The sequence below is a fragment of the Coenobita brevimanus genome, chromosome 58 (genome assembly GCF_032717465.1).
Source record: "Coenobita brevimanus isolate Jiangsu-jjx chromosome 58, ASM3271746v2, whole genome shotgun sequence".
In the NCBI taxonomy this organism is placed as follows: Eukaryota; Metazoa; Arthropoda; class Malacostraca; order Decapoda; family Coenobitidae; genus Coenobita; species Coenobita brevimanus.
This window is the reverse complement of record NC_137011.1, coordinates 22,154,733-22,180,935: the sequence shown is the minus strand read 5'-3', so window position 1 is coordinate 22,180,935 and position 26,203 is coordinate 22,154,733. Positions and strand designations below refer to the sequence as shown.

Sequence of the window (26,203 nt, the reverse complement as noted above, 5' to 3'; positions counted from 1 at the left end):
GATTTCATGTAAACCAGGAAAGCATTTACACGCTGGGTGGTAACCTTATAACCAACCGACATGTGTTCCCTACGTGACAGCAAGTGGGTTGGCATAGGGTTAGTGCCCCTCCCCGGAAAACAGCTAACTAATAATACAAACAAGAAGCCTCGGACCAGGACTGACCAAAAGATAACGACTAAGGACCGAACAAAGGACATGATACGGATGGCGACGTGGAATGTAAGGGGTGCAAATAATGAGATGAAAGAGAGAGAGATTCTCCAGGTGCTTGAGGGTGCAAAAGTGGATGTATGTAGATTAACTGAAACTAATTGGAGAGGTGAGAGTGTGAAGGAATGGGACTATGGATGGGTATATGTGCAGGAGTAAGTGAGAATGAGAGGGCAAGAGAAGGAGTGTGTATTGTTATGAGTAACAGATGGAAGAAGAATATAAGAAAGTATGGATCACTTGGCTTAACGATTGTGTGGGTTAGATTGAAAGTTGGATTACAAATGTGGGCGATTGTGTGCTTGTATGCACCAATACATGATCGTGCAAGGAGAGAGAGAGCAGAGATCTGGACGAATGTGGAATTGTGTATGGAAAAGTTTGAAAGAAATGAGAGTGTGTTTTTGACTGGTGATATGAATGGTAAAGTGGGGAATGTGAAGGTGGATGGAGAAGTTGGTGAGTGGGGTGTGCCTGCAGAACTGGATGAGAATGGCAGTGCTTTAGTGGACATTTGTGCTGGGAGGGGGTTGGTGATAGCCAATACCCTCTTCAAGCACAAAATGATCATCGGTATACATGGCGAATGATGAGAAGGGTGGGTGGTGAACTGAATGAACGGAAGGCAATGATTGCTTATGTGTGTGTGGAAGAAAGAATATGAAGATGTGTAATGGATGCAAGAGCATATAGGGGTTGAGGGAATGGACTTTCTTACAACCACTTGGTGGTGGTCAGACTCAAGGTCCAAGTAAAATGGAGAAATAGAAGGGACGGACGGGAGGAAGGAGTAGATGCAAGGAGAGTGGAAAGGTTAGAAGAGAATGTAAAAAATGCAGAATATAAGAGTGAACTGGAGGAACGATTTGATAAATATGAACTGGGGCAGATGGGGGATGTTGAAGGTGTGTGCAAGATATTCACAGGAGAAATATGTGCAGCATGTGAGGTAGTGTGTGGGGTGAAGAGAAGACAAAAAGGGATGCAAGGAACAGCATGGTGGAATGAAGAGGTGAGACAGATTGAGAAACAAAAGAAGAAAGCATATAATGAATGGATGAGAAAAAGGGACATGGAAGAAGTTGAGAGATGGAATAGAGAGTTATATGTAGAAAGGAAGAGAGAGGTGAAAAGATTAGTAAGAGAGAGTAAGAAGAGAGTGGGCAAGGAATTTGCAAGGAATTTGAGTGTAAGAAAATGTTCTGGAAAGAGGTAAAGAGAGCTGGACAGGGTGGCAGTGAAGTTAGTAGGAGAGTGAAAGATAAAAATGGTAGATTACTAGTGGAGAAGGGAGAAATAGTGAGCAGATGGAGGAATTGCTGAACATAGAGAATGAAAGTAATGCGAATATAAGTGGCTGGGGAATGGCTGGGAGAAGGAAAGAAATGAGAAGACAGGAAGAAATCAGTAGGATTTAAGTTGTGGAAGCAATGAAGAAAGTCAAAATGGGAAAGCTCCAGGAAATGATGGAGTGTAAGGTGAAATGCTGAAGCATGGGAGATAGTAGTAGAATGGATGTGGAATATGTGCAGATTGGCCTGGGAGGAAGGTAAAGTCCTGGAGGATTGGAAGTCAGGTATTATTATTCCCTTGTTCAAAGGGAAAGGGGAGAAAGAAGTGTGTGGTAATCATAGGGCCATTTGTCTTCTTAGTGTAATAGGAAAAGTATGTGGTAGGATACGTATTGACAAAGAAAAATAACAGATGAATTAGTTGGGGAACAACAGGGAGGCTTTTGGAAGGAAAGAGGTTGTGTAGATCAGATATTCATTCTTAGATCTTTAGTGGAAAAGTTTCTAGATAAGGGAAAGAAGTTGCATGCGGCCTTCATGGATTTGGAGAAAGCATATGACAGGGTGGATAGACAAGGATTGTGGAAAGTATTAAGAATATATGGAGTAGATGGGAAGTTGTTGAATGCTGTGAAAAGTATGTATGAGGGTGCTAAGGCTGCAGTGTGTGTGGATAGTGAACTGAGTAAGTTCTTCTATTTGAAGGTTGGGTTGAAACAGGGATGTGGTATGTCTCCATGGTTGTTCAGGAATTACATGGATGCGGTTATAAAAGAGATACAAGGTAGGGCAGTGGATGTCGGAGTGGCCCTAGTGAGAGAGGGCAGTGTTTGGAAACTCCCAGTACTGTTGTTTGCGGATGATACTGTGTTTTGCTAAGTGAAGACAAAGGGGAGCTGCAAGGCTTGGTGGATGAGTTTGGGATAGTGTGTAAGTAACGGAATCTAAAGGTGAATGTGGGGAACAGTAAAGTTATGGTCTTCGAAAGAAGTGAAGCCAGTGAATGTACAGTAAGGATGTATGATAGGAAATGGAAAATGTGAGTACGTTTAAGTACTTGGGTAGTGTGCTGAGTAAGGATGGAAGTTTATAGGGTGAAGTGTTTGAAAGGGTACACCAATGATGAAAAGTTGTTGGTTCCTTGAAAGCAGTGATAAGAAACATGGAAGAGAGCATGGAAGTGAAAAAGTTATTACATAACAGTATTGTGATACCAACTCTAACGTTTGGAAGTGAAGCTTGGACATTGCTGGAGGGACACATGTCAAGAGTGAGAGCTGTGGAAATGAGTTATTTGAGAGAAGCATGTGGAGTCACACGGAGAAACAGACTGGCAAATGAGGATGTAAAGGAATATTTTGGTGTGGATGTGGATGTGATAGGAAGCGTTAGGAGAAACACACTGAGGTGGTTTGGCCATGTGGAGAGGATGGAGAGAGAGAGAGACTGACGAGGAGAGTGTACATGAGTGAGGTGGAGGGGGAAAGAGGGAGGGGAGAGGCTAAGGATGAGCTGGAGAGATGGAGTGCGGAGGTATATGAGATGAGTTGGGAGCAGGGCAGTGAAATGGCAGTTGACAGGGCGACGTTGAGGCGATTTATTTGTGGCCACCCTGTATGGGATTAAGAAGACTGGCAATAGATAGATAGACCTTCCACGTCCCCCATCTGCTCCAATCTATATTTATGCAATCGCTCCTCCACTTCCCTCTTATATTCTGCCTTTGTTCTATCCTCTTGTAACTTTTCCACCCTCCTTGTAAGAAGTACTTCCACCTGTCCTTCCCTTATATTTCTCCATTTCGTTTGGTCTTTGATCCTGACCACCACCAAGTGGTGGTCCGAAAGTTCACTCTCCAAGCCTCTATTTACTCTTGCATCCATTACACACATTATCGTCATTTCATCCACACACACATAATCAAGCATTGCCTTCCGTTCATTCAGTTCACCACCCACCCTTCTCATCACTCGCCTCGTATACCTATGATCATTTTGTGCCTGAAGAGGGTATTAGGTATCACCAAGCCCCTTCCGGCACAAATGTCCAATAAAGCACTGTCATTATCATCCACCTCTGCAGGCACACCCCAATCTCCAACTATTCCATCCACCTTCACATTGCCTACTTTTCCATTTCTATTTCCAATCAAAAACACTCTCTCATTCCTTTCAAACTTTTCCCTGCAAGGTTCCACATTTGTCCACAACTCTTATCTAATTCTGCTTGCACAATCTTGTGTTGGTGCATACACGCACACAATCGCCCACATTTGTAGTCCAACATTCAATCTTACCCACAGAATCCTTGAGCCAACTGATCCATACTCTTATATTCTTCCTCCATCTGTTACAACAGTGCACACTCCTTTTTTTGCCCTCTCATTCTCATACTCACGAGCATAGACCACGTCCATACTCCCATTCTCTCACATTCTCACCCCACCATTTTGTTTCAATTAATCCACATACATCCAGTTTCCCACCATCAAGCACCTGGACAATCTATCTTTCTTTCCCCTGATCATTTGAACCCCATACATTCGATGTAGCTATCCGTACCAAGTCCTTTGTTCGGTCCTTAGTCGCCACCTTTTGGTCAGTCCTGGTCCGAGGTCTCCTGTTCGTATTTTTAGTTAGTTGTTTTCTCGGGAGGGGCACTAACCCTCTGCCAACCCACTTATTGTCACGTAGGGAACACGTGTTGGCTGGTTATAAGGTTTGTGTGTTACCCTTTATTTATTTAACCCCTACACCGCGGGCTTGTTTACCAATGACTTGCGTGTGCCGCGGGGTTATTTGGGCTCCGACAGACTCTCAAAAAATATTTGCCAAAAATCAGTTATTAGTCCTAGAATAATAAAATTAAATATGCTTATGGCACATACCTTCAGCTTTCTCCTGGAATGATTGTTGAGCCTTCGTCAGTTACCGTAGGACTTGTGGAGACCTCTGAAGTTGGGTAACGAAGTCTCCACTTTACACTTCCCGACAACCCGTAATATGATTACCACAGCCAGATACAAACACTATAAACACTATTCTACAATTTTCAAGTAGTTTGGGATCCATACTCAAAAAAAAACCCCTGTGAAAGCAATGGAAATTACGAGCACGTCTGATCGTCGCACTGGCACTAGTTCGCTCATGGTAGTCTGTCATTTATTATTCATAAAACCCCTCACACTTTATATTTCTATTACTATATAACACTTATATATATCTACAGTCTTTATCCATAAGTTTCCTTCAGTAGTATTAGTTTATTGTCACTGTAGGGATTCAATTTCTTTCAGTAAAATATGTAGCATTCACTTTCTCGTCCTGTATACTGGCATTGAGAGTGAATGTCACTTTCATCTTCACTCTCATAACTCATAGTATTCAGACATGCTAGAGTGAAACTTTCACTTTCATTACTCCTAGGGTATATACTCGTATTCTTATAATACTACTCATTTACATTTCTATTTACGTTCTCTATTTTATTTACGTTATTTACATTTCTATTTTATTTACACTGTGTTGTGCACTGTCACTTGAAATAATTATATAAAACTATTTTCCATTGTTCACGTATATTTACATTCATTACTTTCACTTGCTGTTTACACATTATTTACACATTATTTACAATTCCACTTGCACTGTTTTACTCAATAGAAAGATCGTAGTCACTCTTTTATCAATTGTCAGCCCTTTACCTCTTTCCACACGAGGTTTAGTAGGGGGTAAAGGTCACAGAGCCATTTGCATGGGGGTGAAAAAAGGCCTTGAAGTCAGCAAGTTGAAACATACGTCCTCTCACTTCGGAAGATGAGAGTACACTGATAACGCAGGGGCAGCCTAGAGGCCTGCTTTAGGGGTTATTCAGAGTTACCAATATTACTTCTTGAAACAGCTAAGTCTAGCACTGATATGATTGGCAGGAAATCTAGACAATACATTATAAATTTGGTAGTTCCAGGTGAATGTAAATATTCTCCCTTCCCTCCTTACGTGTATATTTATTACGAAAATAGATTAGAGGCCTACTTAGGAGATATATAATCAGAGCTACCAATGTTAAATCTTGAAACAGCTTTGTGTAGCACTGATATGATTGGCAGGAAATCTAGACAATACATTATAAATTAGGTAGTTCCAGGTGAATGTAAATATCACTTAGGCTTCTCCCTTCTCTCCTTACATGTATATTTATTACGAAAATAGATTATACGGCATATTTCAAGGGGAAAAAAACAGCGAAAATTAGCGAACGAGTGCACGTGAGGTGTTGTCAGGTGATAATTAGCCAATTCCAGGTGTATGGCACTCTCACTTACCTGATTTCTTTCTTGTATATATTATTTGGTATAAGAATACCACATAGGGCTTATTTCAATGGATGAAATCAGTGAAAAATTCCAGGGAAGATTTACTTAGCGTAGCATGGCCGGGCAGGCGAGAGCATAGGGTAATGGAGGGGGGGTAGGGAGGGGAGTCAAGAACGGGGAGAAATGGCTAAATTGTCAACAATGGATGGGAGTACAGATGAGATTAGGAGTGCTGACTAGTGTTGGACATCGGCAGTACTGATAGATGATACAAGCCCCCACTTGGAAGCCCGGGTGAATTCAAAATAACACAGAATCACAAAAGCGACGCCCCGCAGTATGATCCCTTGCTCCCAAGCGTCACGAAAGTGACGCCCCGCGGTTAAGGGGTTAAATGATTTACCATGACTTGGTCCAGATTTACGTCGTCATTCTACTTACTTCACTATCCCTGTGGTAGAAATAGATATAATTACGGTTCTGGATCATTTCCGTAGCACTTTTTTCGCCATCAGTATTGTATTCTAGTGTTTTTCTTCTGTTACGCCTCAGCATTTAAGCTGGAGAGATGGCAGTTTTAGGCCAGAGAAAAACAACATACCAATGCAGATGTCTAAAGATATTATGATTATTTTATGTATTTCAGAATGAATGTCTTTCTGGACCATCCTTACTTCCCTCCGGGAACCCCACCAGTGACTATGGCGAGTTGGTCGTCTAATAAAGGATTATCTAAGAAAACATGCATTCCATATTATCCAGATAAATTTTACAAGTAGGTTCACGTAAAATAGTAGTTTCTAATAAGTCGTAGTTATTCTAAGTTATTGTACAGTGTGTTCACTTTAACAGGGTGGCGGTTTTCGACCTATGGCATCTTATTTTTCATAACTCTGTGGCAGAATCAGGCAAGAACGACGGCTCTTTGTGATTAGCATTAAATTCAAGCGTTAATTGTTGCTATAGCATGGAAATCAAAGTGGAGAGTTAGTAATTTTTCATGTAATAAAGTGATAAGTATTATTAGCCGTGGAAAATTAAATGTACCAGTGATCGCATCTACAAGCAATTTCCTGTTACAGAAGATGAAGATTAAAGTAAATTATACTATCAAATCTACAAGAAGTTTTTCTGTTACGTAAGATGAAAGCTAAAGCAAATGATCATATATATATATATATATATATATATATATATATACTGTAGAGAGAGAGAGAGAGAGAGAGAGAGAGATTGTGTTTAGGTGACTACGAATTTTAGTCCGTATGCTACTATGTAGTAGAGTTTTGTGTAGGCTACTCATACTTATTTTGTGTATTTGCTATTGTGAATGAGGTGTTTGGGGTTTACTCTGAATTGTGCTGTTATTTCCGCCAAGGAGGTTTTCCGCATTTTATGTGATCACTTGTGTCTGTCTGTTTGTCTTTCGACAAAATATCTCAAAAAGTTAGAACCAATTTTAGATGAAATTCTCCAGAGGGGTAGCCATTTGGGCAAAAGAGAGTTTATTAGATTCTGAAGCAGATCCGGATCCAGATGAGGGTCCAGGATTTTTTTAATTTTTTTATTAACCCCTTAACCACAGGGATGTCGGAAGCGCGCCGTGCCTGTCACTCGGGGATAATCACGCTCCAACTGACTTTTTAAAAATATTTGCCAAAAATCAGTTATTAGGTCTAGAATATTATAATTAATTATGCTTATTGCACATACCTTCAACTTTCTCGTGTGATGTTTGTTGAACCTTCGTCGACTACTGTAGGACTTGTGGATACTTCTGAAGTTGGGTAACAAAGTCTCCACTTTACACTTCCCGATACCCCGTAATATGGTTACCACTGCCTGATATTATCACTACAAGCACTATTCTATTAATTTAAAGTAGTTTGGAATCCATATTCCAAAAAAAAAAAAAATTGTGAAAGCAATGTAAATTACGAGCGCATACGAGCTTTCCACCTGCGCTCATTCCCCGCTGGTATTCTGAGGCGGAGCTGTCATTTATAATAAACACACTCACATTTTATACTCCTAGTACTTTATTATACTTCATATATATATATATATATATATATATATATATATATATATATATATATATATATATATATACACATTATTTATCCATAAGTTTCATGCAGTACTAGTAGCTTATTTTCAATCCAGGCATTCACTTTCTCGTTCAGTAAACTAGCGTAGAGAGCAAAGCTTTTACTTTCACTGTCATTACTCCAAGTATTTATACTCAAATTCTTATATTAGTAATTATTTACACTTCTGTTTACATTTTCTATTTTATTTACATTATTTGCATTTCAGTTTATTCACACTATGTTATGCACTGTCACTTGCAGTAACTAAGGGCTCCTTTCCCTTGGAACCAGGACGAACTTGGAACACTGAAGCACTCGTACTGGGAGTATCTGTCACCATTTCCTCCACTGGCTCATCACATGATCCACCAGAAAGATCGTAGTCACTGTTCATCATCATGGATATATTAGCCAGTTCATATTCCACAGCAGAGTCACTTAGTCCTTTACCCCTTCCCACACGAGGTTTAGTAGGGGTAGAGGTCACAGGGCCCTTTGCAATGGGCTCAGATGCGGTGTAAATGGAGGGGCGCGAATCCGACATGGTTTCACCTCGAAAGACGACAGTAAACTAAATGATGTGGCATATTATGGACAGGGAAGGGTTGACAATGTCAGCGTGGTGACAGCTGCTAATTTATATGCTGTGAAATAATTGTCAGGATATCTAGACAATACATAATAAATTAGGTAGTTCCAGGTCAACAGTTCACTAAAAGATCGAACTCTCCAAAATGGTTTGATGGCAACTGCGCCAGAGCAACAGCCCAAAACTCATTAGCATATAACTCTTACTTAAAATAAAAAACATCTGAATCACTCTGTCAATTTAATATTGCTAGAAATCATGCAACAGCTGTATTACATCTAGCTAAATCAAACTTTCTTCAAAAGCAATCATCAAAACTACTTAACAACCCTAATGACAATAGAGTATTCTGGTCAACACTTAATTCTTTCAATAATAACTGTAACAAGTCATCTTCCATTCCCCCATTAAAATCTTCAGATGGCAACATTACAAATGACCCGCGTGGGAAAGCAGATATTTTTGCCAGTACATTTGCCAATAACTCTACCATAGAGGATACCAACCAGAAAGTCCCGGTACTGGAACTTGACTCTCCCGAAATTGCCCAACTTAAAATACAGACTATCTATCTATCTATCTATTGCCAGACGCCTCAATCCCGTTCGGGGTGACCACAAACAAATCGCCTTCACGTCGCCCTGTCCCCCGCTATTTCACTTCCCTGCTCCCAAATCACACACCCCTCTCTCATATACCTCTCCACCCCATCCCTCCATCTCATCCTCGGCCTTCCCCTCCCTCTTCCCCCCTCCACCTCACTCACATACACTGTCTTCGTCAGTCTTTCACCCTCCATCCTCTCCACATGGCCAAACAACCTCAGTGTATTCCTCCTAATGCTTCCTATCACATCCACATCCACACCACAATGCTCCTTTATATCCTCATTTGTCAGCCTATCTCTCCATGTGACTCCACAAGCTCCTCTTAAATAACTCATTTCCACTGCTCTCATTCTTGACTTATGCCCTTCCAACAACGTCCTAGCTTCACTTCCATACGTTAGAGTTGGTATCATGTAGTAACTTTTTCACTTCCATGCTCACTTCCCTGTTTCTTATCACTGCTTTCAAGAAACCAGCAACCTTTCTTCCCTGCTGTACCCTTTCAAGCACTTCACCCTCCAAACCTCCACCCTTACTCATCACACTACCCAAGTACTTAAACGTACTCACATTTTCCAATTCTTCACCATACAACCTCGCTGTACATTCACTGACTTCACCTCTCTCAAAGACCATCACTTTACTCTCACTGCTTTCAAGGAACCAGCAACCTTTCTTCCCTGCTGTACCCTTTCAAGCACTTCACCCTCCAAACCTCCACCCTTACTCATCACACTACCCAAGTACTTAAACTTACTCACATTTTCCAATTCTTCACCATCCAACCTCGCTGTACATTCACTGACTTCTCCTCTCTCAAAGACCATCACTTTACTCTTCCCAACATTCACCTTTAGATTGCGTTTCTTACACACTCTCCCAAACTCATCCACCAAGCCTTGCAGCTCCCCTTCGTCTTCATTCAACAACACAGTATCATCTGCAAACAACAGTACATGGAGTTTCCAAACACTACCCCCTCTCATCAGGGCCACTGCAACATCGACTACCCTACCTTGTACCTCTTTTATTACCCCATCCATGTACAGATTGAACAACCATGGAGACATGACACATCCCTGGTTGAACCCAACCTTCAAAGAGAAAAATTCACTCAGTTCACAGTCCACATGCACTGCAGCCTTAGCACCATCATACATACTCTTCACAGCATTCAACAACTTCCCATCTACTCCATATATTCTTAATACTTTCCACAATCCTTGTCTATCCACCCTGTCATATGCTTTCTCTAAATCCAAGAAAGGCACATACAACTTCTTTCCCTTCAATAGAAACTTTTCCACTAAAGATCTAAGAATGAATATCTGATCTATACAACCTCTTCCCTTCCTAAAGCCTCCCTGTTCTTCTCCAACTAATTCCTCTGTTATTTCCCTAACTCTGTCAATAAGTATCCTATCATACACTTTTCCTATTATATTAAGGAGACAAATGCCCCTATGATTATCATACACTTCTTTTTCCCCTTTTCCTTTGTACAAGGGAATAATTACACCTGACTTCCAATCCTCCGGAACTCTACCTTCCTCCCAGACCAATCTGCACATTTTCCACATCCATTCTACAACTATCTCTCCCCCATGCTTCAACATTTCACCACACACTCCATCAATTCCTGGGGCTTTCCCCAATTTAACTTTCTTCATTGCTTCCACAACTTCTATCCTACTGATTTTTTTCCTGTCTTCTCACCTCCCTCCTTCTCCCAGCCATTCTTCAGCCACTTATACTCGCATCACTTCCATCCTCTATGTTCAACAATTCCTTAAAGTGTTCTCTCCATCTGCTCCCTTTTTCTCCCTTTTCCACTAGTAATCTACCATTTTTATCGTTCACTCCCCTGCTAACTTCACTTCCACCCTGCCTTACTCTCTTCACCTCTTTCCAGAACATTTTCTTGCAGTCCCTCCACTTTACACTCAAATTCCTCCCAAATTCCTCATCCACTCTCGTCTTAGTCTCTCTTACTAATCTTTTCACCTCTCTCTTTCTTTCTACATATAAGTCTCTCTTCCGCCTCTCAACTTCTTCCATGCCCCTATTTCTGATCCATTCATTGTATGCTTTCTTTTGTGCCACAGCCTGTCTCACCTCTTCATTCCACCACGCTGTTCCTTGCACCCCCCTCCGTCTTCTCTTCATCCCACGCACCACATCACATGCTGCACATATTTCTTCTGTGAATATCCTGCACACACCTTCCACGTCCCCCATCTGCTCCAATTCATATTTGCCCAATCGTTCCTCCACTTCTCTCTTATATTCTGCCTTTTTCTCATCCTCTTGTAACCTTTCCACTCTCCTTGCAACTACTACTTCTTCCCGTCCTTCCCTTATTCTATTACTCCATCTTATTTAGGCCTTGATTCTGGCCACCACCAAGTAGTAGTCAGAAAGTCTACTCTCCCAACCTGTATAAGCTCTGGCATCCATTACACATCTTCGCATCCTTTCATCCACACACACATAATCAATCATTGCCTTCCTTTCATTCACTTCACCACCCACCCTTCTCATCACTCGCCATCTATCTATCTATCTATCTATTGCCAGACGCCTCAATCCCGTTCGGGGTGGCCACAAACTAATCGCCTCCACGTCGCCTTGTCACTCGCCATGTATACATAAAATCCATCCTAGACAATTTACCTACCAACAGAGCTCCAGGCCCAGATGGAATCCAGCCAATTGTTTTGAAAAAGTGTTCCCCTGAACTTGCCTCTGTTCTAGCTATATTATTCAGACTATGCATACGTACTTCTTTATTCCCAAATTCTTGGAAAGAAACCAATATCCACCCAATTCCGAAGAAAGGAAGTTCTTCTGACTCCTCTGATTACAGACCAATATTTGTCACATCTTCTCTTGGTAAGGTATTTGAAACTTTAATTAATAAGCACATTGTTAAACATCTTGAATCCTACAAATTAATTAGTGATAGACAATATTGTTTTCGCCACAAAAGATCCAACATTGACATACGCAATCTCCTAACTCATACCATCCATCAATCAATTGATCTACATGGAGAAACTCATGCAGTAACTCTTGATATTTCTAAAGCTTGCGACAGAGAATGGCACCGTTCCCTGCTGTCCAAACTCCCTTGCTGTGGACTAACGTCTTTTGTTCCTTTGATTTTTTCATATCTTAGTGAGAGGAAAGTAAGAGTAAAAGTAGATGATGTATATTTCAATTTCCACTCAATTAACACCGGCATGCCGCAGGGGTCAGTTCTGGCCAACCCTATTCCTGGGTCATATTCTTATCTGTCACCCACAATCCCATCCATTCATACTCAGATGATTCAACACTACATAGTTCATTCACACTCAGACACCCATTTACAAAGTCTAATATCTCTACCTCTCAACTCAGTACTGCTATCTCCATAAATCAAGACCTATCTACGATCAGTGAATAGGGACAAAACAACCTTGTCTCTTTTAATGCTAGTAAAACTAAATATATACAATTTACTAATAGACAGATATTGCCAGATTCGTACATTACCTTCAGTGCCACTAATATTCCCATCTCCAAAAGTATTGAAATTCTTGGTGTTTCACTTAACAATGCCCTCAGCTGGACCTCTCATGTTAGATCACTTGGTAAAACCGCCTCTAAGAAACTTGGATTATTGCACAGAGTCCTTAACTTCTTCGCTGATGAACAGTTGGCTATAATTTATAAGACTCAGGTGCACTCTCAGCTTGAATATTGCTCACCCTTGTGCAATGGATGTAGAGAGGTTGCATTAACCCTCTCGCACACAGTATGTTTCAGTAAGTTTTCCGGCGCACGACTTTATCTGCGAAGCCGCCCGGCCCGGCTGCCTGGCGTGGCAAATAACACGTATTCTCTCCTTATTTTCGCCACCCAAACATCAATATACTGCCATGAAACCTATGTCATCTTATTCGTCGATGTTTGTTCTACATGATAAGCACCACAAAAAAAGAGGAAAACCTGAATAAAACAACATTAGGCGGCCGTGAATAACCATTTCCCTACATCACGTTCACTTCCCAGCATCACCATTCGAATGTTATCCATCATACAGGAAAATGTTATAGAAGTTTTTATAGAGAATTTCATCAGCTTTCTAAAGAGACAAATCCGGTTGTGATACGATTTGTAGTTTTCGAGAAAACAGCCAAAAATTGAAAGCCATTTTTGAAAAAAAATCAAGGACCTCAAACTGAAACTTTCTCGTACATGTTATGTTTTTATTGCATAATATTATGCAGAATTTCATCAGCTTTCTAATGACCTAAAAATTATTTCGATAAGCCTCATAGTTTTCGAGTAAATCGCCAAAAACGACGAGGAACTCACGTCCGTACGTCACTTTCGTGATGTACGCATTGCATACGCAATATTCCCGCCTACGTAATAACGAATTCTTATCATGGATATTACATTGTTATTTCTTGTACGTACGTAGAACTTACTGCTCTTTATCGTGGTTTGTACAGGAAATCGATACGTCCAATAGTTTTCGAGTAATTGGCCGACAAAGTGAGATTACTCCTCCTAGCGCTTCTGAGTGTACCACTAGCGGGGAAAAAAACAAGTCTGTTCCCCCAACTTTTCCAACAGAAAATGCTCCCAAAGGCTTATATTCTGTAAATGAACATACGTACAATTTACTGCTCTTTATCATGGTTCATACAGGATCGCTACGTCCAATAGTTTTCGAGTAATTGGCTGACAAAGTGAGATTACTCCTCCGAGTGCTTCCGAGTTTACCGCTAGCGAGGAAAAAAACCAAGTCTGTGCTCCCAACTTTTCCAACAGAAAATGCTCCCAAAGACTTATATTCTGCAAATGAACATATCTAGAATTTACTGTTCTTTATCATGGTTCTTACAGGAAGTCAATACGCCCAATAGTTTTCGAGTAATAGGACGACAAAGGTAGATTACTCTTCCGGTCGGTAGCTGCTTTTACCGCAAGCGAAAAAAAAAAAGTTTTCTCCCCCTTTGCCTAAAGACTATGCTCCCAAAGTTTTTTTTTTTTTTTTTTTTTTTTTTTTTTTATGTACAGACTATAAAATCTTCCAAGGTTGTTTTTTTATGGTTGTAACCTACTACACATGAACACTACTTTTTCCAAGTTACTGCTAATGAAGCTTTACTTTCTGTCATATGTGTAATATGGAGAAGACAGTTATTTGCCTGAAAATTATAGGGGTAATGATAATAGGTCATTATACATATCAACAAAATTTGGAGAACTCACTTCCTCCAGGGGTGTTGCTTGAGTTGTAGGACCTTGTGGGATTGGAAAATGAGGAGGTATGTAGTGTGTGTGAGTGTGAGTGTGTGTGTGTGATAGTGTGTGTGTGTGTGTGTGTGTGTGTGTGTGTGTGTGTGTGTGTGTGTGTGTGTGTGTGTGTGTGTGTGTGAGTGTCTGTGTTAGTGTGTGTGTAAGTGTGTTAGTGTGTGTGTGAGAGTGTGTCTGTGTCTGTGTTAGTGTGTGTGGAAGTGTGTGTGAGTGTGTGTGTGAGTGTCTGTGTTAGTGTATGTGTAAGTGTGTTAGTGTGTGTGTGTGTGTGTGTGTGTGTGTGTGTGTGTGTGTGTGTGTGTGTGTGTGTGTGTGTGTGTGTGTGTGTGTGTGTGTGTGTGTGTGTGTGTGTGTGTGTGTGTGTGTGTGTGTGTGTGTGTGTGTGTGTGTGTGTTCTTACCTATTGTTCTTACCTAATTGTATCTTTACAGGAATGAGTCAAGCTCGTACTGTCCCGTGTCTTAAACCATATTTATCGTACATATCCTTAAATTTGTGAATTGTTTTGGCACACACTATTTCATTTGGTAGTGCATTCCATTGATCAATTGCTCTGTTTGGGAAACTGAATTTCCTTACGTCTTTATCAACTCTCTTCTTATGCAGTTTTTTGCAGTGTCCTCTTGCTGATGCTTCTCCATATGTTAAGTAATCATTTATGTCTATTTTTTCCTTTCCTGATATGCATTTATGTAGCATTATCATGTCACCTCTTTTCCTTCTCTCCTGTAGTGTTGGTAGATTCAGTTTATTTAGTCTGTCTTCGTAGCTTAGGTCCCTTAAGCTTGGTATCCATCTTGTAGCAGCCCTTTGAACTTTTTCAATCTTGTCTATATGCTTTTTGAGATGAGGACTCCAGACTACTGATGCATATTCCAGGGTTGGTCTAATGAATGATGTTATTATCCTTCTTAGCATGTCTTCATTTATGTATGTGAATGTTATTCTCATTTTTGCAAGCAGTGTATACATGTTCCGTACCTTCTTGCTGATGTGGTCAGCCGGAGATAGTCTGTTATTGATAATCACACCTAGGTCTTTCTCTCTTTCTGATGTGTATAGGGTTTTATTTCCTAACTTATAATCCCAATCAGGTCTTTTTCCACTTTTACCAAACTTGATTACATGACACTTGTCCACATTGAATTCCATTTGCCATGTACTACTCCATTCATGAAGTTTATTTAATTCTTCTTGTAGCTCTTTACAAGAGTCTGTGTTAGTAATTCTCCTTTGAATTTTTGCATCATCTGCAAACATATTCAGATAGCTCTCATTTCCAGTGTTACTGTTTATATCATTTATATACACTAAAAACATGATTGGTGCCAGCACTGAACCCTGTGGTACTCCACTAGTCACTTCTTTCCATGATGAGTAGTTTCCTCTTAGTACTGTCCTCATTTCTCTTTTTATGAGAAAGTCTTCCATCCAACAAAACAGTTTGCCTCGAATTCCTCCTTGATGGTACAGTTTCCATAAAAGTCTTTGGTGTGGTACTGTGTCAAAAGCTTTTTTGAAATCTAAATAGATACTGTCCACCCATCCTTCCCTTTCCTGTATTGTGTTTGTTACTCTGTCATAGTAGCTCAACAGATTAGTAACACATGATTTTCCTTTTCTGAAACCAAACTGTCTTTCTGTTACCATACTGTGTTCTTCTAGATGATTTACCCAAGCTTTTCTTATAAGTTTTTCTAATACCTTGCTTACAACACTGGTCAGTGATACTGGTCGGTAGTTGAGTGGATTTTGTCTATTTCCTTTCTTGAATAAGGGGACAATATTTGCTTTTTTCCAAATATCAGGTAGTTTACCTTGACTCAAGGATTTCTTGAAAATTAAAAATAATGGTTTACTTAACTCCTTTGCACATTCTCGTAATACCCACCATGAAATTTCATCAGGACCACTTGCTTTTCCTCTGTCTAATCTACTTAACTCTTCCTGTATTACTTTTTCTGCTATTTGTATATCTGGTAGTATGTGTGGACATGCGTGTTCCACATAGTCCCTCTCAAAATTTTTTTCTTCTGTAAAAACTAATTGGAATTTCTTATTTAGTGCTTCACAAATATCTTTCTCTTGTGTATAAGTGATTCCCTCGTCCGTAATGGATTGTATTATATCTTTTACTTTAGTTTTGCTTCTGATATAGCTGTAAAACAGCTTTGGTTGATCACTACTTTTATTTATTATATCCTCCTCAAACTGTTTCTGGGCTTCCCTGTTTATTCTTGTATAGTCGTTTCTTGCCTGTTTGTAATTATTATACGCCCTTTCACTATTGTGTCTTCTGTATCTATTCCACAACAAATCTCTTCTTTCTTTTGATTTTCTATATTCTGTATGGAACCATTTCTGTATTTTCTTATCTGCTTCTTTGTGCTGTGGGATGTACTTCTGGACTCCTATTTCATAAAATTCACAAAATTTTTTATATACAGCATTTAAATCTTGTCCTCTAAGTTCATTTTCCCAATCAACTTCTAAGAAATACTTCTTTAGGTCTTGATAATTTCCCTTTTTTATAGTTTAGGCTCTTTTTGTAACTATCATTGCTGTTTACTATGTCATATGCTATCCTGAAGTTATAATTTAGTACTGCATGATCGCTTTTGCCGAGTGGAGGGTGATATATTAAACTGTCAATATCATTTTCTTGCCTTGTAAATATTAGATCTAGCACTGAAGGTACATCAAGTCCTCTTTTTCTGGTGGTTTCCCTCACATGTTGCATTAAGAAAAACTCTTGTACGAGATCCAGGAGCTTTTGGTCCCAACAGCTTTCTTGGCTATTTATATCTAGAGTATTCCAATTTATATTTGTATTGAAGTCCCCAGTTAGTATAATTCTTTCCGATTTCTCTTCCATTTTATGTAGCAATGATCTTACACTCTGAATTGTACTCTCTGCCAGGTCCTCATATTCGTCTCTTTCCCATGTGTTTGATCTGGGTGGCATGTACAAATTGGCTACAATTACTTTACCTTCAGATGTGTCGATCTCTACTGCAATCAGTTCAACTTGTGATGGTATATCTAGATTTATTTCCTTGACTTTTAGATTTTTCTTAGTTAATATTATAATTCCTCCTCCTTTTTTTTTAAATATCTGTCTCTTCTCCATATATTGTATTCCTCTAAGTTTAGGATGTCATTTGATATCCTTGGTATTAATTTTGTTTCAGTTAGGCATAATATTTGTGGTTTATTTTCTCTGACATAATCATTCATCTCTAGTAATTTAGATACCATTCCATCCACATTTGAGTACATCAACTTTATCATCTTGTTTATATACTTGTCATGACATGTTTCTACTACCTTCCTCCTTTTTCTTCCATCCTGTTTGTGTACCACTTTCGTACCTGCAATCCTATTACTTTGTAAAAAAATTTCTTCTTCTCCTCTTCTGATCTTCCATCATTTTTTGTTTTTGCTTCCTCCCTTTTCTCTTTCAGTAATTCCAGTTCCTCTTGTGTTAGGCATCGTTTTATCCATACATTTTTGAATTCCTCTTTTTCCTTAAGATTCTTTGCATTTTTTGGTATCTCTTCCACAGTGTTTACACTCTGGAAAGTCACCTTTAGAGGTCTTGTCTTGCTTTTCTCGTATTTCCCTAACTTTTTGTGTTCCTCTATGTCTTTACTACAGATTTCCTCTGATACTTCTTTCAGTAAGCTCATTACATTTGCCATCTCCTTTTTGTCTCTTGTGATCTTGTTTTTAACTTCTTCCTCTTCTATACCAGTGATTACTATTGATTTGTTTATCTCTACTGAATCTCTGACTAACTTTGGATTTTTTGGATTATTCTTTTCACCTCCTTTTTAATGCTTTTTTCCTCCACCCTTGTTTCTAAGTCTTTCTTTACTTTCACCATTTCAGCATACGTGGTTTCTACATCATTTTTGTAGCTTTGCACAGCTTCATTCACTTGTGTTATCTTCTCCTCAAAATCACTGCTCTGGTCAATAAGACTGCTAACTTCCCTAATTGTCTCTGTGTCATTTTTGAACTCTTCCATAACACTCTCGTGATTGACTACTGTACTTGCCATTTCACTTATTTTCTTCCTAAGTGTACTCAATTCCACTGTTAGTTCACTGATGGTTGTGTCTTTCTTATTGGCCTCCCTTCCTAGTTTTTCTATTTCTTCCTTTTGCAAGTGCATCTGCTTCTTTATTTCATCAATTTCATTTTTGAAAGCCATTTCTAGTTTGTTTACACGTTCAACCAGTCTATTGTGAGTCTCTACTTCAACCAGTTCTTGGTAGAAATCATCATTTTGCTTTTTACCTTTATCCCTTTTCTTATCCAAATTTGTTTTACTGAAGTATGTATCCATTTTGCAATACTTAAAGTGCAAAGCATGTACTTACAATCTCCGTGTTGTTGTAGTCTAAACAAACCTCGGAGATGACTCAGCGTATTCTTTCATCTTGGTTCTATTTCCTGTTTGAACAAGTCTTGTTTAAACTTTTTTTTTTTTCCTTTTAATAATGAACAATTATTTATTATAACCTGGTACTGAGCTTGACTCATGTGTGTGTGTGTGTGTGTGTGTGTGTGTGTGTGTGTGTGTGTGTGTGTGTGCGTGTGTGTACACTGCACTAGGGAATATTTCGCTCGGCATGGAACCGTTCGAAGCAATCACCCACGCACAGTGCCACATCACAAACAGGATACATGTGATCTGTGTCCCTCCTCATCTTCGCCAGGGAACGCTGGGTGCATCGCAGCCTCCTCCGGTTGGGGATCCTCTCCAGTCGGTGGCCCGGTGTCTTATCCAGCCACATTCTGTCATCGAAGAAACGATGACGCTTGGCTGGATGTCCTCCTGGCATTCCCTGGTCCTGTCGTCCTGGAGGTGCAGCTGCAGGCCCTGGCATGGCAGCGGCAGCAGGTTCTCCCGATGGACCAGGAACCGGTGAAGGTTCTCTCAGCACCTGTGCTGGTCCTGCAGGCAATGGTGTTGGTGGTGCTGACTCCTGTCCTGGCCCTCCTTCTGGAGATGGTGGTGTTGGTGCAGGAGCTGGTGGTGATGGCACCTGTGCTGGCAATGCAGCAGGTGACACAGGTACTAGATGTCCTGCTGGCCATCGGGTTGGAAGGTCAGGGGCATGGTGGATGACGTGCCCTGATGCAGGCCACTCTGCTTCATCAAAGTAGAGGAGCTTGTCCACTATCTCCTCCACGAATTCAAGCAGACTGACTGACCCACGTGAGCACTTCTTGTACAGGGTGAACGCATTGAAAATGGCCATGGGAATGAAGTAGAAGGTAATCTTCTTGGTCCATTTCACGGTCCACCGCTGGATGGGGCAGTATTGGACCATCTGGTCGAAGTGGTCCACCCCACCCATGTGTCGATTATAGTCATCCATCACGACGGTCCTGTCCACAGTCTTCTGGACATAGGTTGTCCTTCCGTCAGGAGCCCTGGTCTTCCTTCAAACCTGCTTCTGGATGGTGCTTGTGCTGTGGGAGGTGGAGTCCATGTTGACAATGCACTTGTCCCTCCACAGCAACACCATCAAGTTGTCCTTGTGCATCGCTGTCATGCCCCCCACTGGCAGGTTCGTGGTCCTGGCGATGTCCTGCAGCTGCTTTGGTGCTCCTCTTGCCAGGCGTAGGGTCCCACACACGTAGGTTCCTGCACTGAAGAGGCTTTTGCACAGGGAGACAGAGTTATAATAGTTGTCCATGTAAACCCTGTATCCCTGATCCTTCAGCGGTTCTACGAGGCTCCACACGGTGGTCTCCAGTGCCCTCTTCTGCCCTGTATACACCTCGAAATTCCAGATGTAACCCGAGGAAGCCTTAGCCAGGATATACAGCTTGATGGAATGCTTTGATGGCTTCATTGGGTTGTAGACGTGGAAGCTTAGGCGCCCCTTCCATGGCAGTGAGTCTTCGTCCAGGCTGAGATGCTCCTCGGGTAAGTAGGTGTTCTGGAACCGCTGAAGGAGGTACTCCATCACCATGCAAACCCTGATGAGCAGGCCTTCATTATCCTGGGGTATCGCAAGTAAATTAAATGCATGGAAGTGTTTCAGGATCGCCCTGAAATGCCTTCCACTCATCACTTGTGTAAAGAGGGGGAAGTTGTGGAGGTGGGATCTCATCCAGTAGTGCCGGATGCTCAGGAGATTAAACACCCCCATGAAAAAGTAAAGCCTCAGGAACTTGGCCATCTCCTCTTCATTGCAGATGAACCATGCATCCAACGCAGTCCCCAGGAATGACGCGTAGCTGTTGGTCTTGTGGGTGAAATACGTCAACAACTCCCCCGAGAAGAACAGCTGGAAGAACTGGAGAGGAGTTCTTGGCAGATCCATCTTCATTCCTGGGGATCCTGTGAAGGGCCCATTAGCTGGTGTCAAAGGGCCACTGCTCCATCCTGGATCTGTTGCAGCAACACCTCATGCAGTGGTTGCAGTGGGTCGGCGAACCGACACCCTTGTTCCTCTTCGGACACCCCTTGGCCACCCCCATACCTGGGCCATGGACCAGACCGGCCTCATTGAGGTGGTGAGGGTTCCGATGATGAGGAGGACGAGACTGTCTCCTGCTGCTGGAAAACGTCAGGGGGGATGATCGCTGTTGGAGACAGAGTCCTTGTTTACCGGGCAGGGGACGACAACACAGTTGCCTCCTGCACCACTTGCGCCACAGACAATGAGCCGTGCAGGTGCCAGTGTCGTGTAACTAGGCCCTGCTTCCGGTGACATAGGCTTGGCCAAGGGGGAACTAGAGGCTTGAGATGGAGAGACTACGATGGCTGTAGGAGCGAGAGGTCCAAGCCAAGGTGATGTCTGTTGTCCAAGTGAAGACGATGATTGAGCCGAAAGTCCTGACACTGGTGGTGCTGGTGTCTGCTCCCGTTGTTCTTCATATGTGGGCAATGCCGCCCAAGGGGAATCCTCCGGGACCTCGTCCCATTCCTCCTCACTTAGAACATCGCTCAGCTCGTCCTCTACTTCGCTTTTGGTGTCCTCCTCAAAAAGAACCTTTTGCCACTGGTCAGAAGACAGACCTTTTTTCTCCATCTCGGCAAGTACTGACACAGAAAGTCAAGTATGAGCTTTTTAGGTTCTCTGCTGAAAAAGAAGAGATATTATTCACTGTCACACAACACCTTCCATTTAAAGTAGCACTACACACGTCATGTTATATCTTTCTGTACAGCTAATCGCTGAACCTTTTACGAACAGTTCACATAAAGGATAACTTTTCAGTGTCTTTTCACGGTCTCATAACTGGTCACTGGCGTCCGTGGGTGTGTGCCACATATATATATATATATATATATATATATATATATATATATATATATATATATATATATATATATATGTACAGACATATTTTCCCCTCCTTCCACAAACGTTCCCCCAACACATGGTACAATATTTTCCACAAACACTCGTGGCACATATCACAAATATTTTATATAAAAATAATAAATTTCAACAATTGTTTTTGAAAGGTACACTACCTGTCCACTGACGTCCATGGTTGCCCGGCGTTATAAGGTCCAGGACCTGTTCAGTGACATCCGACGTTCCTTGCCATTGTTACCTTTCACAGCACACCTGCCACTAAAGTATCACTCACGTACACCACGCATCTAAGCGAACACTCGTGGCACAGTTCACGTATATTTTACATAAAATATAATTTATCACTAAATGTCAGACCAAGGTACAGTACCTGTTCAATGACATTCCTCGTTCCTTGCCATCGTTACCTTTCACAGCACACCTGCCACTAAGGTATCGCTCACCTACGCCACGCACCTAAAGTAACACTCGTGGCACAGTTCATGTATATTTTACATAAAGTATAATTTATCACTAAATGTCAGACCAAGGTACAGTACCTGTTCAATGACGTCCCTCGTTCCTTGCCATCATTACCTTTCAAAGCACACCTGCAACTAAAGTATTGCTCACCTACGCCATGCACCTAAACGAACACTCGTGGCACAGTTCACGTATATATTACATAAAGTATGATTTATCACTGTCAGACCAAGGTACAGTACCTGTTCAATGACGTCCCTCGTTCCTTGCCATCGTTATCTTTCACAGCACACCTGCAACTAAAGTATCGCTCACCTACGCCACGCACGTAAACGAACACTCGTGGCACAGTTCACGTATATATTACATAAAGTATGATTTATCACTAAATGTCAGACCAAGGTACAGTACCTGTTCAATGACGTCCCTTGTTCCTTGCCATCGTTACCTTTCATAGCACACCTGCCGCCATGCACCTAAACTAAGACTCGCGGCTCTGTTCACATATATTTTACATAAAGTATAATTTATCACTGTCAGACCAGGGTATAGTACCTGTTCAATGACGTCCCTCGTTCCTTGCCATCATTACCTTTCAAAGCACACCTGCCGCTAAAGTATCACTCACCTACGCCACGCACCATAATTTATGCCATCATGAGGATACGTGGCACATTTCACTTACACTTGACAATATCATACACAAATACATGACTACCACAATGATTCCACCCTAACCTCCACAATTATTCCCTTTCTTACTATGGTTCAACGTGACTGTGATGCAGCATCCTTCACCAGGAGAGTACGATGCAACTGTTTTTTATTGGCACACACCACACTCCTTCACGAACACCCGCAGCATGTTTGACGTATATTTCACACAATTCCATACGCATTTTCACTATCAGAATCACAATAATTCCATCCCTAAACACCTCTAATTCTCCCTTCCTGACTATAAAAACTGTAAGTGATGCCTGCCCCATTCCACACTATGGTTCATGGCATCCATAATGCTAACTAGTTCCATAATTTCACCAAGCCAACCACAATATGTTTCACACAAAAAACAGATTAGGCATTGGCTTCATTATATACGTATTGGTAATCATGCCATAGGGCCTTGAGGAGGGCGAGAGGCGAAACCCTGCAACAGTGAACATGCATATCGTCTCTAAGCCTAACGATTGCTAACAGACACAATTCCTTTTTGTGACATATATTTATGTTCCAACGATAGTATCACATACAGATATGCTCACAAATACTGGATTATCACACTGAGTCCATAGGGGCTTTGGCTCGGGTAGGAGGGGGAGAATTAGTAGGAGTTTAAAGGGACAGTACACGCGACGCAATCTCATCGCCTGGCTGCTTGGAAGAGACTGAGGCTTATCGCTACGTGCTGGGCCCCGTGAGGCAGCTCAGTGTTGCCAATGCCTTATCATTGGAAAGCGTTGCACTCGCTATGACGCATCAAAATTTGACGCGAATCTGCCAGAAACTTAATTTTTGGCAAATTTTTTGGTGCTTAGGAACGCGATTTGAGTGACTGAACATCTTTAGAACAATCCACATGAAACGTAAATCATATGCGTGACCCTGAGAGGGTTAAAAACTAGAGAAAAGTCAAAACAAAGCTGTTAGAATTATTAACAACCCTGCCATTACAAATAAACTACCTCCCCTGCAAGTAAGAAGGAATGTTGCCTCCCTTGCATTATTTTACAGATATTTTTTTGGCAAATGCTCAGATGAAGTTGCATCCATGGTGCCACCTCTCCATTCTTTCATTCTCCGAACTGCATCTCTCTGGAACCCACTTCCCCAGAGTTGTTTCCCTCCAAATTTCAACCCACAGCTGTTCAAGTCTAACTGTTACAGATATTTTATGAACAGAGGACACCAGTAATCTGATATATGGATTATTATTTTTTTTATTCATTTGTTTTTCCTTCCTCCATTCTGTTATTAAAAAAAAAAATAAATTGAATGTAAATATCACTTACGCTTCTCGCTTCCTTTCTTATATATATTTTTATTACGAGAATAAGTCATACGGCATATTTCAAGAGGAAATAAACACGGAAAATTAGCGGACGAGTGCATGTGGGGTGTTGCCAGGTGATAATTAGCCCATTCCAGGTGTATGGCAGTATCAATTACCTTTTCTCTTTTTTTTATATATTATTTTGTATAAGAATAGGGCATAGGGCACTTTTCAATGAATGAAATGATTGGAAAAATCCGGGCAGGATTTGAGTAGCACGGCATGGCTTGGCAGGTGGGAGGAGAGGGTAATGGAGGGGAGATAAGGACGGCAGTCAAGGACAGGGGAAAAATGGCTAAGTTGTTAACAATGGATGGGAGTACAGATGACATTAGCATCGCTGACTATAGGTGGACACTGGCAGTACTGACAGATGATACAAGCCACCACTTGAAAGTCCGGGCGAATTCAAAATAACACAGAATCACAAAAGTGACGCCCCGCGGTATGATCCCTTGCGCCCGAGCATCACAAGAGTGATGCCCCACGGTTAAGGGGTTAACATTGCGAGATAGGGCAATTATACGGATATTATTAAATGTCTATAAAACTAATCCATAGGACTTCATTTATTTTTGTGTCGGACAATAATACTGTTAACATTACGTAAATAAATGGTTTCCTGTTTCCTGGAATATACTGTAGGTATTTCTAAAACCACCACTGATGATGTTTGTCTGATGAAAAACTGATACTGTCATGCTTTTTGTCATGGCATAACCTGAAAACTGCAGTCTGATTTTTAAAGTTTTTGGTTACAATGGCATTGGTGAAGGTGTGCGCTCTCTGAGTGTTTTGTATTTGTACCTGCATCTGGTGCTTTTGTAGATCTTTTTGGTCAACCTAGCTCGATTATAGTCCTTATGTAGATTATTTCACATAGGTCAAGCAAAAATAAGACAATGATATGGTTATACATCCATTACACAACTCTTCATGACTAGTATATTGCGTAATTGTTACACCTTAGCAATCAAGATGCTTGTAGAGCATATTAGTTCATATTAAAGTAAAAACAGCAGGGTGTGTATTAGACTTTAGCTAGTTTGTTTTCATCAGAGGGAAATGGGCCTCTCACAATCTGTTTATGACATGTTTGCAAGAAAGTCAACGAACTTTGTTTTGTGGAAGGGATGAATCATCTTGGTTCATAGTCAAAGTTATCCTCCAGTCTGACTACACTTGACCATCAACTAATGTGAAAGGGGTTGCAGTTAAGTGTCAGGTGAAAGGCCGAATATGCTGACAAAGTTATATGTAACTAATCCCTTGCTTAGGTTTGTCCATCGACCGAGGCTAATAGTGTCCAGACTCGTGATTGCCACTGAGAAAACTGAGACCGTGGACGACCCAGACCACCCTGGAGAGAAGAAAACCATCGCCTACAACGCCGAAAACGCTCTTATCGAGGCCATCGCCAAATCTATGAACTTCACGTAAGATATGTAAGCCTTGTTACTTTGATGGAGGTAGTGTGTGTGTGTGTGTGTGTGTGTGTGTGTGTGTGTGTGTTTACAACAGTTGCAAAAGAATTGGAAATATTATAAATCTTTGTTATCATTATATTTCACCTTCCAGAGTAGACTGAGTTAGATACATTTAATAAAAGATGGAAATAAAAACAGGAAAGAAAAGAACGGTTTCTTTCCACTAACTGTCCAGTGAAATGGGGGATAGTGTCAATTATTATTTACTTTGTTTCAAACCTACATCTTAAACTATCCACATAATGTTGCTTCATTAATATCTGTGGCAGACTTTTATCATAAACAGTTGAAATCATCATCATTATCATCATCATCATCATCATCATCATCGCCGTCATCATCATCATAAGCAGCAGCAGCAACAGCAGCAGCATGTGTGTAGCTCACAGTCAAGGACGTGGTATCTCGATATAATCAAATCAGTGGATG

At 41.0% G+C, this 26,203-nt stretch overlaps 1 protein-coding gene across 1 annotated transcript in view; it reads left to right on the top strand.

Annotated features, from left to right (window-relative positions):
• Positions 1-26,203, top strand: part of LOC145402684 (uncharacterized) — a 64,687-nt gene that overhangs the window by 38,109 nt on the left and 375 nt on the right. Inside the window, exons 4-5 of the mRNA XM_080274658.1 lie at positions 6,467-6,595; positions 25,565-25,723. Coding sequence (XP_080130784.1) covers positions 6,467-6,595; positions 25,565-25,723 — 288 coding nt within the window. The remainder of the gene's footprint in view (positions 1-6,466; positions 6,596-25,564; positions 25,724-26,203) is intronic.